General features: G+C 40.5%; 2 protein-coding genes across 9 annotated transcripts in view; both read left to right on the forward strand.

Annotated features, from left to right (window-relative positions):
* tcf12 (transcription factor 12) overlaps positions 1 to 3,218 on the forward strand; it is an 84,269-nt gene extending 81,051 nt beyond the window's left edge. For all 5 annotated transcript variants that reach the window (XM_006780084.3, XM_006780085.3, XM_035912324.2 and 2 more), the window contains one exon: positions 293 to 3,218. The gene's annotated coding sequence lies outside the window, so the exon portion shown is untranslated. The remainder of the gene's footprint in view (positions 1 to 292) is intronic.
* Positions 3,219 to 7,303: 4,085 nt separating this feature from the next.
* cgnl1 (cingulin-like 1) overlaps positions 7,304 to 19,929 on the forward strand; it is a 31,763-nt gene continuing 19,137 nt past the window's right edge. For 2 of the 4 annotated variants that reach the window (XM_006780087.2, XM_035915223.2), the window contains exons 1-8: positions 7,304 to 7,490; positions 10,605 to 12,195; positions 12,359 to 12,453; positions 14,110 to 14,215; positions 14,617 to 14,718; positions 15,263 to 15,399; positions 17,390 to 17,528; positions 17,850 to 18,062. In XM_006780087.2, the coding sequence (XP_006780150.2) occupies positions 10,657 to 12,195; positions 12,359 to 12,453; positions 14,110 to 14,215; positions 14,617 to 14,718; positions 15,263 to 15,399; positions 17,390 to 17,528; positions 17,850 to 18,062 (2,331 nt within the window). In that variant the 5' untranslated portion in view covers positions 7,304 to 7,490; positions 10,605 to 10,656. Of the gene's footprint in view, positions 7,491 to 7,543; positions 7,626 to 10,604; positions 12,196 to 12,358; positions 12,454 to 14,109; positions 14,216 to 14,616; positions 14,719 to 15,262; positions 15,400 to 17,389; positions 17,529 to 17,849; positions 18,063 to 19,929 lie in introns of those variants that run through there. The other 2 variants (XM_035915202.2, XM_006780088.2) reach the window with 2 other exon arrangements.

Consider the following 19,929-nt stretch of genomic DNA (forward strand, 5'->3'; position numbering starts at 1 on the left):
TTCTCATTTTTGGCTATTCGATCAACAAAACTGTATTTTGTATTGGAATAAATTAAACCCCTTTTTTATCCCTTATTTTTATTTGGAGGAAAAATCCTTTAATTTAAATGTTATAATTGTCCTTTATTGATTTATGTCTGATTTATGTCAGACTTTTTAAAAAACAAATATGTAAAGCAGCAGGACTTTAATCACCAGCTCTAGTGCTGAAGCTAAAATTCAGACAGCCTACGCTCAGCTCCTTTGATGCGCACCTCTGATCAGTTCTCCTTCTTTGCTTCCTCTCCTCCAGATCAGAGCGATGCAGATCATTTCTGTCCCGTCTGAGTCGGTGACCTTGCTTCCCAGTGACAGACAGGACTCGCAGTTTGTGACACCAATTGGAGGAGACAGACCACTTGAAGCAAAACGACGAGTCTAACACAGTCCACTCCTAAGATTGAAGTAGAGCCAAGCGTCCAGCTCCCTGTGACCAGATTCCATTTGCAAATTTCTTCCCCACAAGAAAAAAAATCTTCAACACATATCACTGTCTGCAAGAAGTGTGTTGCTTCTGAACAATCAGAGACTTCGCAATCTCCTCCAACCGTATGTGGAAATTGCCTTGTGCCTAAACTAAATTGACGAATGCATTGTAACAGCAATTGTTTTTATTTGTCTGTTTCTTTGTTTTTTTTCCTATTTATTATGTTATTGAGCTATAAAGTGTATGTCTAAAGGGAAAGTTAGGTCAATACAAAGAGAAGCATGCAGCTTTTCAGTCGATCTATAGTTTGCCAGTGTCGCCATCAACCCTGAGCACTCCACCCCGGGAAAATCTTTGAGTCTGAGATTGGGGGAAAAATGTTAGAGATTAATTTATTGGCCAGTTTAGACTGATATTTATACCCAACTGAAAATCATCACGAGCTGAAAAACAAAAGCACCAGTTTTTTAAATATAAATTTAAAAAAATAAATTATATATTATTTATATTTTTGTTTTCCTTGTTCTGCCACTGGCCACACGTGAAACCAAAACTACCTATGTTTGTTTCTGAGCAGTTTAGATCCGCCTCTGTGCTACTGACCGGCAGGTAACAGGTCCAGCTACGATAGCGTCAACAGCACAGGAGGTGACGCACAAACGGCAAACTGTAGCTTCACTGAAGGCTCAGATTTAATTGTTTTTTTTGTTTGTTTTTTTCCCAGTAGTGAGCAGTGAAAATACAGAGGGCAAACTTTTTGCAAACCTTAGCATTCCCTGCGTATTTTAGTGTCTTAACTAAAGGAAGAGGCGACTCCAGCGCCCTCTCTTCCCTTTGCCATATAGTGTTAAACGTAAGCAGTGGCGTATGTTTGCAGATTCTTCCTCCGGACGTCAGCACAGAAGTGGCTTTTTTTCTTTTGAAAATGTGTTATTATTTTCTTGTTTCTGCCACCAGCTAATCAGAGATCTCCTAATGAAGACGTTCAAAAAAACAAAAGTAGAAAAACACGCAAAAAAACCCCAAACAACACAAAACGACGACCACAGTTTCTCCTGGCCTGATCAAACATATCGATTTTCTTTCTGTTAATATCTTAAGACATTAAATTCTAATAAGCGCAGTTACTCCTGAGTAAAATTTAGTTATGCTTATTTGTTGTAACAAGTCCTTTCTGTCCAGCATTATAATTTCCGGTTTTTAGCCAGCAGAGAAAATCTGTAAGTTATTTTCAGTGATGTTTTGATGGAAGCCGTGCTATTCTCAGTACGGCAAAGCAGACTGAACATTTCATGGATTATTCTGAGTATCATTGAACTGTAGCATGATCATGATAATGAGGATGATGATGATGAACAAAAGCAGGATTTTTCTTTTTTATGTTCCAAGACATCGGTCATGGCTTTATTTCTTTTTCCCTATCCGTGTGCATGCGTTACGTTTTCCTTTTTTTTGAGTCTTTTCGGTCTTAAGACTTGCTTTATATTCCATTTATTTCTTTGTATATTGCGTTCTATCATTATTTACACCTTAAACAAGGCTGCCGCATTCAGAACGAGTATTCTGTACAATAAAGGGACTTTGATTAGAATAAAGGATGATGAGTTTACAATTTAACAACCTCATTTTAGTGAAGAAGAATCCAAAAACAGAGAGACCTGGTCAGTTGTGGTGTGTTCTCTGACTGAATGAGGCCTTGTTCATCATTTCAGTATTCATGATCTTGTATTCATGTCGGCAGACTTTGAGGGTATAATGTGTGTCACTTCCGGCTCGCTTCCCTTCATTTGTTTTCTTTCTTTTTTTAACTTTCCGTTCTTCCTGTATTTCTTTGCTCCTCTGTTTGCCAAGTTAAACTTTGCTGTATCCCCAGATGCTTTCCCTTGTATAATATATGAAAAAAAAAGAAAATCAAAAGAAAAAAAACCATTTGGCTTATTTTTCACTGTAGTTAGTCTTTTATACAATAATACTGTAAGAATATTTCTTGAATTCTAAATATTACTCTTTCTAGATTTTTGAAAGCAAAAGTTTTGAGTAAAAAGTTTCTTACTTTATTTTACTATATTAGATAGTAAAATGTACGGTTATTTACCATAACCTGTCCATTATCACAAAAAAGTTACAAATGGCATCTCAAGAACACGGCTGAACTGCTGCTCGTAGTTTAGTACTTCAAAAAGGCTCCGTATGAGCTCCAGATTCCTAAAAGCGCGACCTCCATCGTACTCCTCAGTCTCCGTTGTTGATTGATTGAAAAAAAAAAAAAGGAAAAAAAAAAAGATTTGTTCTTGTGTCAAATAAAAGGTGTTGTTGATGCACATTGAAAAACTACGGCAACGAGAATTTGAATTTTCTGTCATTTTCAAACAGAAAAACACAATGTATATAACATTTATGTTGCAATAAATGTGCCATCTTTTTTTAAACTCGATCGTATGTGCATTTATTTCGCTCATCTTCCTCTCCATATTTACATTTTTCCACCTTTCCATAACCTTTGTTGTGTTTTAACGCACAGGAAGGAAGAGCTCTGAAACAATGGGATTCATTTAGACTTCCTTATTGTTTTTGTTATTTTGTTTTTGAGACATTTCTACAGTGGATTTAGGCCAAATGAGTGTTTTATAGTATGTAACTCTTTTTTGAAAGTAATACCAGTGGACCATTGTAGTCTGTATGAAAAGTACTATGAATATATGTTTCTATTTTTAATAAAGTGTGATAGCAGCGTACTGTATATGTGCTGTGCTCCTACTTTTTCTTTTTTGCAAGTTCATTTATGCAGTATAGAGACAGATCCTCATGCCTTAACCTCCTAAGACCTGAACTCTTCAATGGCATGCATTTTTAATTTCTCTTTCATATTTGGGCATATTGGGACCTCATGAATGTAAAAACAAAGAATTGCCAGATTTATTTTTTGACCTGATTTTTGTTTCTGACAAAAATGAGATCCACATATGAGGACATTTGTTTCAAATTTTGATAGAACAGTGGCAGGATAATGTCCTCGTTACTCACCACACTCGTTAGTGGATATCAGGCTCTTGTAGAGAAAAAATTGTGTTTTTAGGTCTAGACAACCCAAAATGTGATGTCCACATATGTGGACGCCAGGTCCTAGGAGGTTAAATAATATTTGAATAAATTGTCTTATATTTTGACACAAAACAAAATGACTCACCCAGCACTGAAATTAAACTTCCACAGTCATGTTGAAAAGCACAAACCTAAACAGTTTTTTAATAAATGGCTTTGGTGGAAGCGTCTCTCTCTGTAACCTGCCGTACTCAATCTGCTACTTGTGCTGTGACTGAAGTTAATGAATCCCAAAAGCGTTGTGAAAATGCTGCTCTGAACCTGGAAGATTGTTGCTGTGCTGTAAATCTCAGAGCCTGTACATCTGCGCAGAATTATCTCCGTGCAGATGTAAGCATGGAGAGCGCTCATTGCGTCCTGAGAGGTCTGATCTCGAGTCATTCGTCAGACTGAGGTGACAAAAGTGCTGACTGCCGTTCTGTCTGCGGTGAGCTCAGTGATGCGCGGTGGCCTTCCAGCGTTCCTCGCAGGGATAAACGGAGCGTGTGACTGTGCTGAGCTCTGGTGGTGGTGGTCGTGGGTGTGCATGTTTTCTGTAGGAGTGGGACCACCATGTCTGAAGGCTGACTTCCTGTCATGGCTGCTGGCTGAGCCAGCTGACAGAAAGTCCTTGGCTCACATCCTTGAATCTCAACCAAAGAGCCTGCTGCTCCTCCTGCTCTAACAGTAAGATCATCCGCCTCTCTGCTACTTTCAGGATGCACGCTGCACTGAACAGGCCTCTTGTCTTCTGTTTCACTTTCTAATCTCAGCTCTTTAAGATTCAAGGCTTTTTGACCATTTCAACATAGTGAGGAGAACAGGATATGATATTCAGACATTTCACAGAGACACAAAGCAAGTGCTTATCTGTCAATAATGGAAGTTTTAGGCATGAAGTGTGGAAAAAAATACAACAGCACAATAGTAATTTCAAAGATTACTTTTACATGTACTCAAAACAACAATGTACTGCTCCTTCTGCCCACACCAGCTGCACAGAGATCCATTTTTGAAGCAGTTTTGAGTGATGGATAAAATACCTAGTCCTTGTTTTATATTAAGAAGGCCACAAAAAAGCGCCAGGGTTCTGAATTAGACACTAGAAGTCTTGTAACTTCCACAGTTTGTCTTTTTAGTATCAGATTCCCTCAGTAAGGAATCCAGGGACAACATCTTTATGAGGAGCAGTAAGACAGGGTGAAGCTTGATGAGGTTCACCTGTGTGTCTGTGTGTTAATGACCTACCTGACATTTCTGCACCCACTGTAACCTGCCAGATGTGCACTGATGGGGTAGTTAGTTATCTACACACCAAAGCTGGGAAGCAAGAGTGTCAGTAATACAGTGAAATCAGATCCAGAAAGTAGCATGGGCAAGGCACTTTATTAGGTACACCTTGCCAGTACCCAGTTGGACACCTTTTGCCTTCTGTCTTAATTTTTCATGGCATACATTCAACAAGCTGCTGGAAACCTCAGAGTTTTTGGTCCATGTTGACTTGACAGCATCACACAGTTTCTGCTTATTATGACGATCTCCTGTTGCACCACATACCAAAGGTGCTCTGTTAGATTGAGATCTGGTGATCATGGAGGCCATTTGAGTACAGCAAACTCCTTGTCATATTAAAAAAAAAAACCAGTTTCTGATGATCATAGCTTTGTGACATGGTGTCTTATCCTGTTGAGAACAACCATCAGAAGATGGCTACAGTGTGGTCACAAAGGGATGGAGATGGTCAGCAACAATACTCAGGTAGGCTATGGTGTTTAAAGATGCTCAGCTGGGACTGAGGTACCCAAAAGAAAACATGACCCACACCATTACACTACCAGTGATTAGCTTATTAGATATTTGTGTGTACATTTTTAAATGGAGATCCAAGTCCAGATAGCAGCGAGGAAAAGATTAGCTGATGAATATAAATATGTGGGAACGCTAGTGGATCCAAAACTGGCATTTGAAACAGAAGTGTTTTTAAAAAACTGTGAATAGAGTTTTATTTGATGTGGATATTTTAGGAATAATTTAACAATTAAATATTTAAAATAAAATTCCCACAATGGCTCGGTGACTGTGAAAAGATGAAATAAAAAAATAAATAAAATGCATCTCCACAATTGCTGCTACAGGTCAGTTGGGCTGACCTGCCCCTGGAAAGCCTGCAGACCCCCTTATTGTATAATTGGGATAAGACTGAGGTGTGCACTGAGCATGCCCAGAGGTCCCAGCTGTGGCACCTCAGCGGAGAACAGAGTTCCCATTGTGTGCGGCTGTAACCCAACACAGTGGCTCAGATTAAAGGCTGCGGTGCCGCGTGGTCTCTGCGGACAAAAATATAAACAGTGGGCCACTACAAAGGCGAAGGGGAAGCTAGGCCCCTGGTTTAATGAAGTTTACACTGCAGTGACAAGATCTATAAAAAGACAAGTGAATGCACCGTTTCTTTCTCCTGCCATTCAGGAGCAGCATGGATGCATTGAAAAGAGAGGCTGGGGGTGCTTTAAGCAGCACTCACTTTAATGCCACTCTGATTTGTATGACAGCTGTTATTTGAAATTCATGGCATTGATTAGGCCCAAAGAAAATATCAGTTAGATGGGTACTGGTCACATCTAACTGATCAACCGACGTTATTAATATTTAAACTAAACATGGTTCCTGTGTATTTATTTTATTATTATTAAATTTAGATAATATGGTTTCAAGTACCTTTCAAAGTTGCAATGTTTATTTCTTTCATAAATATATTAAACATGTGTTTTTCTAAAATTAGACTGCTCTCAATCTAATCTTCATTATCTTAAGTGACGATGAAGATTATATCCATAAAACATTTCAGTACAATAGCATTTAAGCCTCAAATACACCGGAGATCTTCAGCTTTACATTATCTCTTGATTGTTTTAAAGGTCATTTGGTCCATAAATTTTAAAACAGCCTGAGAAATAAGAAGCAAACGTGATGATTATTATTCACAGCTTCTTCTGTGGCTTGTTTAATAATATTTGTCTAGCATGTGGCTACACTTGCTTGCTACAGGTGACTGTTTATGATGGAAACTGAATATCAAGCCCAGCACCTCAGGATCACTGACACTGACTGTAATCCTGCTGTCGTTTATAGTTGCATAGTGCCATTGGCTCCCCCGACTAAGAGCATGCTCACCATCACAGAGGCTGCACACAAACAGTATACACTCCACACAATCATCAGCATTTTTCTAGCATATCTGCTCAGCATAATAACTAGCTCATGCCTTTTAAATCACTCTCTGAGATACTCATTCTTGACTTTCTGGTGATGCGTTTAGGTGCAGTCAGGTGAGCTTACTATCCACTAGATGACGCTCTCGGTTTTTAAAGACATTCACTTACAAATTGGATTTATGCGTACATTATGTAACGTGGAAAGTTTTCCCAGGAGTCTATGTCACAAAACTTTTAGTTTGTTTTAGAAATTAATAGAAATGTACAAACTTTTATTGTGTTACACTACATGTCATTTTTGAACTACAAGGAGTTAATAAGAAGGAAAAATTAATGAATTAATTATTTGTCAGGTGTCACTTCTGGCTACAATACTCCCCGCTAGTGCAGGAGCTTCTAAAAACCGAGCTGAACCAAGCCGAGTCGGTCCAAACTGAGTGGGGCCTGGGAGTTCGGGGGGTAGTCTGTGTGAGATCTGCTCCAGGACCAGCGGACTGCTTTTGAGTGGGTGGGCGGGTAAAGTGCGCTTGTTTGAGGAGGCGGAGCGGCCCGGAGGCTCGGAACGTCCTTCTGAAACGTTTCTCACTCACTCTCAGAAAACAACTCAGGACCAAATAAGTTAGCAAAGTGCGGCGCAGGCACTTTGCAAAAGAGTTTAGCTTTTAAAACCGCTCGAAGAAAACTTTTTTTCCAAACCTGGGATAAGTGAGGAAGCGAGAGCAACGACGCCGGTGAGTAACTAACTAGCTATCAGTAACTGTCCTGTGCGCGAGACTCTTTAACAGCCGTTAAACTCAGCCGGAGGAGAAAAAAAATTAAACAGATAGAAGGGCCGCTTATTTTCCTACACAGCTCGTTTACTTCAGGTGAGTGGTGCAGGTGAGAAAGAGGTGAAGTAAAATTTGAAGATGGTGATGTGTTTCTGCCACCTGTTGCACTCAGCAGCCAAATAACGAGAAACTGCGTCAAATCAAAGCGCTACCTCTTCACTTTGGATAACGAGCTACTGTATGATTTCAGTTCTCAGATCTGCACCAATTAACTGTTTTTAAAAATCTTATCTAACTTATGTTTACGATTGCTCCTGTAAGGTCACGTTGCTTGTACTGTACCTGCCGCTAGAGATTAGTGAACTCCCATTCATGTTACGTAACCTAATAATAGTTTCCCACCGTTTAAACCCTCACTGGCAGGTTTGTTTCCAACTTTTTCCAAATTTTGGTCCCATCTGGATTTAGGTGTTTTGATATGTGAGTGGCTACAGGTGTTGACACAGAAAAAGACAATTTTTTGCACTTCACCCTCGCTTGCATCCTAACTTGCACTCTGGATGGGCATCACAGGCAGCACAGGGGTCATTGAAGGAAGCACCGACCCTGTGTAGGACAGTGAGGCAGCTCACTGAGAGTTTCCTCCTTTTTGCAGTGAAAAACACAATGGGAGGAAAAAGTAACACACTTGTTGGAGCCCTTGTGTGCCAGATACATACACTGAGCATAAAAGGGTCTATTGTGTCATCTCAGGCTTTAATCTGGCTCATCCTCCCTGACAGGACACCTTACCTCAGCCTTTCTCTCTCCCGTTTGCGTGTGAAACTGACTAATAATGGCTAATTGGAACATCATGTCATTAGTCTAGTGGAAACAAACTGGAGTTGAATCATCTTTGTGGTTTGTTAGGAGTGGCCCACAAAAGTTTCTAGCAGTATTTCATGGTGGAAACTTTGGCTGTTTATAAGGCAAGATTTTATTTAGTTTCATTAAGTTAAATGCTTCCCAGGTAGCTGTTGTTTCATGCCTTATATGGCATGTGTGTGTGTGTGTGTATGTGTATGGGGGGAGGGGGGCATTTACACATTTGATCAGTGAAGAGATATGTGGGGATCAGGGTGGTTTTTCAAGCTCAGCTAAATGCCTTAGTTTAAAATCTCCTGCCAGATAAGATAACCGGAGATGAATGTCTCTTTTGGCTTATCCATCCATCCATCCATCCATCCATCCATCCATCCATCCATCCATCCATCCATCCATCCATCACCTTCTGCTTATCTGAAGGTGGTTACAGTGGCAGTGGGCTGAGCAGGGTATTACTGACTTCCTCTTCCTTAGCAGTGTTATCCATTTCCTCCTGGGGGATCCCGAGATGCTCCTAGCACATATACTGGGAATGTCAAACACATCAGTACTGGCCCATTGGAGGCTCCAGTTGGGCCCACTGGCTTCAGTGAATGTGTAAACTGTAAAGACAGAGGGCATACATTTAGGACTTAACTTTTTTTTAAATTAAGTTTTAAATTATTCTTAATGAAAGACATTGACAAAATTAGTAGGAGACAGATTAACCAGCAAATGTTTTTTTTAAATTAGTATTCCATCAAATAAAGGTTCCTGTTTTTCACTTTTTTTAAATTACAGGACAAAGTCGGTTACTGGTTTCTTTGAGTTACTGCAGTAGAATAGTACAATATTGGAAGATCTCAAAGGAAGTGTGTTATTTCATATATTATTAAAGAGTAGTTACACTGATCTAACCCACTTAAGAGCAATTTAAAAGGACATGTAAAATCTCCCCAAGGAGTTCTTTGTTTTACACAGGGTCTCCCCCTAGCTAGGCATGCCTGGAAAACCTCCAAAGTAAGGCATCCAGGAGGCAGATGGTTGAACTACCTCAGCTAGTTCTGTTCATCTGACGGTAAGGTAAACCAGGGAGGAATCCACCATTTTGCTGCAATATCCACTTTCTAGCAAATTAGAAAAACCTGAAAAATAGACATGTAAAACAGCCAAATTTACAGGTGCATTGCCATGAAACCCCTCATAGTACTATGTTTTCAAAATGATTATCTGTGTCCATAAGTCTGTCTTGACCCATTTCACACTTATGTGATACATCCTGCGTTTGCCCTTTCTTGTCAGTCTTATCAGTGTCCTCCTTCCAGGCCCACCTCTGTCCATCTTTGTATTGTAACATCAGAAAAGGATGCTATCAGCAAGACAAACAGGAACACGTTGAAAGGCCATTGTCCAGTGAAAAGCACATGGTGGCTGCTGATGGCTTTGTCTCCACTGGCTTCCCTGAAAAACACCGGGTGGCTCACTTTTAATATTTGTACACAGTTTGATATTTATTGCCAGCTGCGCTCTCACGGTCTAGCTGCAAATCTGTCAGCTTTGACAGACCTGCAGTTATTATGCATGTGACAGAAAAGGGCTCGATAACATTTTGTTGCCCTCTTTTCATGACTTTTCCCAGGGCTGCAATTAACAGTGTCATTTACAAGGCTCACCTGTGCCGTTTGTGCACACAGGCAGAGAACTGAACCCAACACCTGCTGAAGTTATTTAGACGTGACAGCTTTGAGATGTTTCCCTGGTTTAACTCATTCATATTCATGATGATACCTTTTAGCAGGTGAAGAGAAAGGCATAGTCTTTGTCAAGCACGGTAAACAGTCATTTCGTTATATCATACCTGTTAGTCACACACTTGTGAGGCCTTGCTAAGCAGTACCTGGCCGTTAATGTTGTTAAAGAATGTGGCAGGAGTTGACTCATCTCTTGAGGGATATTATGGTTTCTGAGATGTTACAGGCTACACAAGGGGAGGGCAGTGTCTTCATTTGGTTAGAGCGTTAGAGCACATTACTTGAGTAGTTTGACACAAAGGTCTCTCCTGGGAAACAAGTAGAATAGAAGGAATGCAAGACAAGAAGGGAAAATGAAAGCTAGAACAATAAAGTTTTCTTATTGGCTGAAAGTACATCTAAGGAATGTTTGTTGATGTCGCTGAATTATGTAGCATCTCATCTCTGACTAATCCAGTGCTTCTAAATCTTCTCCTTGCAGAGGTGGGCCAGTTGATCCAGGGAGAGGGATTTATTTTCCTTCTGCATTCCTGATGGAGTCGTACAGAGTGTCTGGCATTCCTAGCAGTGGACCACAGCGGGGCTACGCTCAGCCATCCCGCCCTTCCAAGCCACAAAGTAATGGAGCTGGAACATATGGTCTCAGCATCCGAGTCCAAGGTATAGATGGACACCCCTTTGTGGTTCTCAACAACCAGGATGGGGGTCCCCAGACTTATATGGACCCCAGAGGTAATGGCTACATTGACACAGAAGACTCTTTTATCAACAGCTACGATGAGTATGACTTTAGACGTGGCAAAGAGGCTGAATCTAACAGCCCCTTTGTGGAGTACAGGACTCAGAAGATGTTGCATTATACTGGTCCCCAAAATGGTGTCACAGAATCCCAAGGAAAGAAACCATCCTCCCTTCTGAACTTCCAGAAGCACCCTGAGATACTACAGCCGTATGATCCAGAGACCAACTCCCTGAACATTGAGGGTTTCAACAGCCTTCCTTCAAGGCCTGACACTGGGAGCCAGCCCCAGAGTTGGTCCCCAAGATCTGCAGCATCTCACCGTAGGGCATCAAGCCTTGACCGGAAAAAAGATGCCACGAAGCTTGAGAACAGACAACCTACATCCCAGAGTGTGAATGAGGCAGGCTTTCCTAAGCTGAAGCCACAGCTCACTCAGCCTCAGAGCAGGCCACAGTCACAACTGTCTCAGCCACAGATCAAAGCTCCTCTTACCACCCTGAATCCAACTCATCCCAAGCTGACCTCTAAAACTCCACATCAACCAGTTCTTCCAACCCAGCCTCAGCCCTCCACTGTGTCGAGCCTTAGGAGCAGCGCCACCTCCAGCCTTGAGCGCACCCCTCGTGAGCCTGATGTCCTTCCCCTGCGCAGGACTGATTCCAGCGAGCCAATTCTTCAGCCTTCTTCCCGCTCCCGCCACTCCTCCTCATCTTCCACCTCTAAGACGCCAATGGATGAACAAATGGAGGCCCTTTATGCAGACACCATAAACCGTCACGAGAATCGTCGCTACATCCCTTTTATGCCTGGTTCAGGCAGAGATATCGACACAGGCTCTATACCCGGTGTTGATGAGCTCATTGAGAAGTTTGACAGCAAAGATGGCACTCAACGCAGAGGCAGGGCGGGGCGCAGAAACAGGATCAATCCAGAGGACAGGAAGCGCTCACGGAGTGTTGATAGCGCCCTCGGCCTGCGAAATAGCTCTAGCTACACGGAGCTACATCGAGGCACATCCAAGGAGCATGTCCTGCTTCCCTCACAGCTGAGGATGCAGAAATCAGCTGGCAGTCAGGACTCCTGGCTCTTAGATCACGTTGACTCCAGATCTCATGCCACCAGTGCACCTGGCTCCCCACAGAACACCATTTCTAAAGGTGTTGACTCTATACAGGGTTACAAAAACCCTCAGACTCGGTCCTCTTCTCTACCGTTTAAGATTAAAGCGAATGAGGAAAGTGAAAAGGTTTTGACATCTTCACTGTCATCGTCATTATCCAGGCCATCTTCTTTAGCAAACAAAAAGCCCGGGACAGAGGCGGACGTGCAGGTAAATATCAGACCATCATCACTGCATCCTACATTTGTTTGTTTTAAGTTATGTCTCGTTTTAATTTAAAGTAAAGTAGCATTGTTCAAAATATGATCTATGAGAGAAGTGTATCTCTCTTTTATTTTGTTAAGATCTCACTCTCTCTTCCTGACATATCCAGGCGACACCTGATCTCCTGAAAGGTCAGCAGGAGCTGTCACAACAAACAAATGAAGAGACAGCAAAACAGATTTTGTTCAATTACCTTAAAGATGGGTAAGTCTGAACTTTTTCCCATGCAAAATGTGACCAGATATTGTAAAAACATCTTGACTCAAGAACTGAGTGTTGTTCACACAAAGGAAGAAACCGTTCTGTGGAAGTAAATTAATGTGCCTTTTTTATCTGAGCTGGACTGTTTGTGATAAAAACGAAGGAATGTGCTCTTCGTACCCTCCCATCCAGGCTGTGAGCGATCCAGTTGTCTGGAATTTGTTTTTCTGCAGAATCCCACTTTTAGTCAGCTTTGTTCTTGGTGTAGTGTGAAAAGATGATTAAAATCCTGTTTTTCTGTAGAGGAGACGATCTGTCTCGAAAAAAATTACATCGAGTTTGCATTTAGGCTATGGATACCAGTGAGTCTTTCAGTAGTTAAACAGTTAATACTGTCATCAGTAACAATTTCATGGAGAGAGTTGCAGTTAATACAATCACTACAGTTTCTGGATGTGTTATTGAATCGGGGTATTGTAGAAGTTGAACAGGAAGCTGTTTGGGTGTGTCGGGCAACAGGTCAGGAGCCACAGGACAAATGAAAGGAAGCACAGATGGAAGTGCAGGGGCTGAAATTGAACTACATTCCCAAGGCCCAGAAGAAAAACATGCAGCAACAGGGGTTATAACGGTTTAATGAAAATCATGTGTATGAGGAGAGGGGAGGCTTAAGGGGTTTGGCTTTCAGTGTCAGTCTCACCATTTATTGAAATAATCTATCGCTGCTGTCAAGTGAAAATGGCGCAACTTCAGTTTTGTTGATTTTATGTTTTCACCCAAACTAAAGGATTAAATGTTCTTCTGTGACTTTAAAAAATCCCCTGATCGTCGGGCTTTCAGACATCTGTTGACGATCTCAGAAATGGGTATTGTTCAACGCCGAGGACCAAGCTGCTTTTTAAACTTAGGAGAAGTTGAAGTTGGAGGAAATTTATGTTTTTTTACTGTTTAGAACAATGGGTTAGTCTGTTAGTTTTTAAAGACATTTGAAAAGAATAGGGCTGGTGTAGAAACGTTGTGGGTGTGGTTGTCCTTCTACCCAATACTGTAAATCCTAGCTTCTTCCTCATCACCATCTTTTGTTTCAGTAATTATTATATTATTTGGGTGGGTGGCTGTAGCTCAGGAGGCAGAGCCAGACCTGTGTGAATGGGTGACTGAGGCATGTTATATAAAGCGCTTTGAGTTCTGAGGTAGGGTAGAAAAGTGCTGTGTAAGTGCCGGTCCATTTACTATCTAAAATAAACAAAACTTAGACCTGACTACAGAAATTTACTTGCGTTTTTTATTGGAATAGGAATGGTGAGATCTCTTAGCCCTTGTAGCCATTTTTAAATATATAATAGAAAAAACTGAACTGTATATATTTATATACATTTTATATACCAATGTAGTTTCGAAAATAAATACACTGCCTATTTGGATTGTGTTTATGTGTCTGACAGTATATTGGATGGCTATAATGGCGCTGTTTGCGCTGTGAGGTGTCACTTCCAGGCAGCGTGATCCCTTCTCTCCCCTTCTAAGGAGGGGAATAAGCTACTGTTTTCCCAGAACAATCTGGGATTAACTCCTGGCCGCCACAACATTGAAATAAAGTTTTTGAAACCTTTGATAAGCAGAGTGTTTTAATGTAACTGTCTGTGTGCACGTCTGCAGGAGCAATGATAATGATGAGATGACGAAGAAAAAGGTCAACGTTGTGTTTGAGAAGATACAGACATTGAAGTCTCGGGCCACAGCAAGTGCGCAAGGCGACAACAAAGTAAGGCCATTTTATGTCATTCTGCTTGTGCACAGTGGTAGTCTACAGTTACAGTGTTAAATGCCAACGAGATGTCAAACAAGATGTCATCTTTATGCATCTTTATATCAAAATTGGTGGGGATTGGGGTGGAGTAAACGAGCAGCACCAGCTTAATTCTGTAGTCTGCCTACCATTAAATGGGTGGGAGATTAGACTGGTTTCATTATTAAAATTCATTTTTATTTAAGGCGATTGATAATTAAATATTGTGTGCTTTCATGAGATGTTAACACCAAAGCTGTTTACTGTTACCTGAAGATTATTTAATTTATCAGGGTACTACTGTCCAAAGACCTAGTCTCCATTTGTATTTGTAATGGATTAATAAGAAATAAGCACCTCTAAATTGTTTTCTCCAGGCCCAGGATCTTGCTGCTCAGACCAAAGCTCTGCAGGAGCAAAATGCTGAACTGGAGAAAGAAATGTCTGAACTGAAAAGACAACTAGAGGAACTAAGCATGGTAAGAACAGTGCGACTGTCTCTATGACCAGCTTGTTTATGTTGGTTTTATTGCTTAACTTGTTGTTATTTGAGAATATCCTTTAATCAAGGGTTTGGCTGAAAAGGAGCTTTACAGGATTACTGTTCAACTAGCTGAATTTAAAGACTAGTGTTTGGGTGTAGCATTGACTAAACGTAGTAGAAAGGCTAACAGAATAATGCAACAAATAGGCTACTCCCTTGAAAACTCATTATTCTGTTGATCTGTTAGGTAAGGAATTAAATAAGAAGCTAAATAATCAAATATGGATAGTGTTGGCCAGGCGTTGACTTTGGGGTAAAATATGTGCCATTGATATGCTGATGGTATATCAATGGCACTGCTTGCTATACTTAAAACACGTCCTGTAATCAAAAAACGCTGAATCCTCAAACTTTCAGCAAACAATAAATAAAAATGTTCAGTTCAAATGCTAAAGCTTTGTTTAAGAAATGTAAAAGACTAGATGCGTGTCTCTACTTAAACACACAAGCTGTAATAACCTTGTCATTTTTACTTACAGAAAAATCAGGCTGACAAAAGGACGGCTGCAGATTTGAAGGAGCTGCAGGAGAAGCTACCGCAGAGCATGGAAGAGTACAAGCACCTGAAGGAAAAACATGCCAAAACAGAAGCTGACCTACAGACCACAGTGGAAGAGTAAGTATAAAGGAGTTGCAAATTGCCTCCTTAAGAGGCATATTAAAGAAAATATTTTATAAGCAGTTAATTTCAAATAGATAAATGGGTATTTTTTTGTCAGCTGCCTCTCCAGTGAGTCTCTCATCCTGCAGATGAACTCTGACTTCACTGTTGGATTGCAGCTTGTGATGGTAGACTATTGATTCTCCACCTGCTGCTGGTTCTGGTAAGAGTGATCCCACAGCTTTCAGTGGATCACCAAATCAAAGTCTACCATCATCAGCTGCAGTCCAACACGGTGTTGAAAAAAATGACAAAATGTTTCACCTTAAGAAATTAAAAAAAGGTAATTTTTAATAAATGGCAGCAACACATCTTTAAAAAGTTGGGACGGGGCCATGTTTACAGCTGTGTAGCTTCTTTTAACATCAGTCTGTAAAAACATCTGTGAACTGAGGAGACAAGTTTCAGAACTTTTGCTCAGCAGTCCATTTTCCATTTCATGATACACCAAATGTTTCAGTTGATGATCTGGACTTTCGACCTGCAGGGCAGCAGGTTCAGCACCTGGACTCTTCTACTATGAAGGCATGCCGTTGTAATAGATGCAATATGTGGTTTAGTATTGTCTTGCTGAAATACGCAAGGACTTGACTAAAAAAATAAACAAACCCAAAAGTGATCTGGATTTGAGCATGTATTGCTTAAACACCTCTATATACCTTTCAGTATTGATGGTGACTTTCCCAAAGTGTAAGCTGCCAATGCCATAGGGACGAATGCACCCCCGTAACCCACTCATACTGGATTTTTATTGTTTTTTGTCCTTAAGGGATTAAAACTGGAAGTGCATGTGGTGGCAAGCATTTTGTTTGTATTGCTGCAGTACTGGTTTCTAATGACTAGCTATGAAGCCCCCTCATGGTAGTTGGGAACATACTCAAAGCCAGTGGGTGAAGCACTTCCTTTTTTCAGGTGTATCAAAAGTGTGATTTTAAGTAACAGTAATAGAGATCTGTTGTTGAAACGGCCCAGACTGTTGATAGTTACTGTGGTTACCATATCAGTACCTCTGTGTTATAGTACAACTCTTTGTGTCCCCATGAGTTTGGTAGGTTTATCTTTTACCCTCTATATTCCTGTGTGACTGGTGACTCATTTACCATTCAATCACAGCACTAACTGTCCCGTTCCAAACTGCTTTTCGTGTAATTGTTTTCACAGTCATTCAAGTACAGAGTGTCGCCACTATTCATAGCTTCCTTGTTTTGTTTTGAGCTCTGCAAGGTTGAAAAGGAAATTGTAGCAAAGTTGCCAATCTTCGAGCCAATGGTTTTGTGTTTTTAATTTGTGTAACACTTCATGAGAATTTCATGCTGTTGAAAACTGAGCTTTTTTCTTTAATTTCTCCCTGTGTCTGTGTTGGTCCTTTTATCATAATGTTTTGTTCTGTGAATTCAGGATCTTTAATTATCATTTCCTTGTTCTTCACTTTATTATCTGTAGCTTCAGTTTAGCTGTGCTTTTCAGCTTGAAGAGTACCAAAGAAGTCTTTACTCCTCTGACTCTTTTCTTTAACATTAATTGAGCCTTATTTCCAGCTGCAAATCAATCAGGGACATTTCTGTTTATGCCGTCTACTCTTGAATCAGTATGTTACCTTTAAAAAATAATTAAATAAATGAATAAATAATTTGCAAAAATTATAGCATGTTGCATTTGATGCCAGTCTTTATCAATTTATTACTGTGTGGTTTTTGTTTAAGGTGTCTCACATCACTTATCATCCTCTGCCTCAGAGATGAAGAAGCAGATTAGAAATTATTGGTTTTCAATCATACAGTTATTCATTTTAACGAGTGTGCTCTAGAGGCGTTACATTCAGCTCAACCACATTTGATGCCATTTGTACATGAATTAAGGCGCAGGTGCATGGGTATGTTTGTACATGTGTGCAGTGTATGAAAAGGACCTGTACCATGCTGTGACATGTTGAATGGTTTGTTAGGCTTTTCCAGGTGAAAATGGAAAGGGAGCAACACCAGACAGAGATCAGAGACCTGCAGGACCAGCTGTCAGAGATGCATGATGAACTCGACTCAGCCAAGAAGTCTGCTGCTGATGGAGAGAAAGACATGCTTATGGTGGTGAGCCACAGTGCCCTTTGTTATAGAAAGCAAAATAAATGTTTATTGTTCTTGCGTTTTTTGGGGGGTTTTTTTGCATTAGGGTTAATTAACTTTATTCATAAAACAACATAGAAGATTTAAGCCTTTAAGTTCCTGTTTCACATAATATTCAAAAGACCTAAGCGCAGCCTGTATAGCAATTAACCTATCACTGATTTCCTAAATTCTTTACATTGTAGCTAAAATGATCACATTGACATTATAGTTGCTGAAAGCTTTGATGTTTTTTTTTCTGCAAATTCTGGACTAAAGTTGTCAAAATGTCTGCATTTTCCATAGGAGATGATGCAGCTCAAGGTAGAAATGCAGGAAGCTATCCTAGCCAAAGAGGAACAGGAGGAGGTGCTGAGGAGGCGAGAAAGGGAGCTAACGGCTCTGAAAGGAGCTCTGAAGGAAGAGGTGGCCGCTCATGATCAGGAGCTGGATAAAATGAAGGAGCAGTACGAGAAGGAAATAAGCAAGCTGCAGACATCTTTGGAGGAGGCCAAGCAGGTAGTCAGCTTCCCATGTAGTTTCCCTCAGTTCCCTTCCTCCACTCTCCGCTACTTTGATTCCCTCTCTGTTTTCGCTTATTTGTCATCTCACCCACAGCACAATGTTACAGAGTGTTACAGAGAGGTGTGGGTATAAGCACAGTCAGGGGTACTGTAACCCTGTTTGCTGTGGATTTTAAGTTCATCTTAGGCAACGTCCTCACTTAATGTGTTTTTCGTTTGAAAACGCATAGTTTTCTCTCCGTTTTGGTCTCCCGTCTACACTGAGACGCCGTTTTCCCTGAAGGAAAACGCAGCATTTTGAAAACGCTCTGGAAAATGAATGCATTTGAAGACAGTGCTTTCGTGTTGCAGTGTGGACAGCGAAAACGGAGACTTTCAAAAACGATGATGCATTTTTGTCATGTGATGCAGTCATGTGACCAATTAAACAAAGATAGTGGAAGGCATTATACAACAGTTTTGTTTGCTCTCAATTTTGACAGCCCTAGTTTGTACATGCTTCAGATAGTTTTTCTTCAAATTCTTTAATCCTCACTCACTTGTGTGGACGCGGAACGTTTTCAGACGAAAACGCTGTTTTCAAATCTATCCGGGCTAGTGTGGACGTAGCCTTAGAGTTTGGTCCTCTGCTTTGAAGTGCCATTATTTACACTTTCAGTAGTTACACAGCTGTGACACTGAGTATGCAGATTCCGAGGCAGTTGGGTTTAAAATAGGCAGAAAGATATGCTTGGTCGTTTTAATCAGAGTAACTACATTTATATAAAAAAGAAACGCACGATAAGCATGAAAGAGAAGCAAAAAGGCCTTGTTGTTTTTTCTAATCTGCTGACCCTCAAACCTAATGCTCTTTAATTTATGTTGGTGAATAGTAGTTTCTCAAAACTACTTTACGCCTTAATAGAAATGTAGAAAACTGCTGCTAACTCGTCTTTTAGCATGTGTTGTACTAAACCTTGAAATATTCATCAATTCAGTCTAGAGTTGTGCGATGTGAGTCGTTTGTTCTTTTCAGTGAAGTGGAAATTGACCTCCACTTGAGTTCATTGTGGATGAGCTGAGTCAACAAAGCAAACTGATAAAATGAAAACGAAACACTATGTAACATTTAAATGTTGCTCATCATCATTTTTCATGCGAAGTCTTTCTTAATGGCTTAGTCTTCTTACAAGGAGAACTTTTTATTACAATTTAGAAACATTTGTCTGTATTTGTAAGTATTGCCTTACAGTCAAGGTCATTATTATAGCGCAGAGAAAGTTTTATCATCATTATGATGATTTCTGGCAAGCTTCACAACTGTCTTAAGAAATCTGAACCATTCCGTATTATTCTGCGCCACTAGTATATATAATTTTTACCAGAAGTTGGAGTGCATCAGTAGTTTTCTGTGTTACACTTGCACCACATAATATTTCCAGATTAGTGTTAGTGATGGGCCATTCATTACAAATAAATGAAAAAAGTGCATTTTCTAGTTAGAGGGGTCGTCATCTGTTGTTTCAGAAATAGGAGAAGATGAGAAGAATAGCTTTGAATGGCACTGAAGATGCATTGTTGTCAGTAGGTTGTTTTTTGTGACCCACGTGTGTCCTGTTTATCTTCACGAGTGGAACTTGTCCTTGTTCTCAGCTTCCTGGAGGCCTGGTGGGGGTCCACAGCATTGCTGTGTAACAAGGCTCTATGAGAACACTTCCTTTTGTTAAACAGAGGTACTGCTCGCCTGAGGTCATCAGGGATTTACCCTCAGTGCATTGTAAACATTTGGCAAGATAAGGTCATTGTTTTTTCTCTTGTGAGGTATAAAAGCTGCCTCTTGTTGAATTGATTCCTTTATTTTCCTTGAATTAACGTTTTCTCCA

This window comes from Neolamprologus brichardi, chromosome 1 (assembly GCF_056152115.1).
Source record: "Neolamprologus brichardi isolate AB-2024 chromosome 1, ASM5615211v1, whole genome shotgun sequence".
Taxonomy (NCBI): Eukaryota; Metazoa; Chordata; class Actinopteri; order Cichliformes; family Cichlidae; genus Neolamprologus; species Neolamprologus brichardi.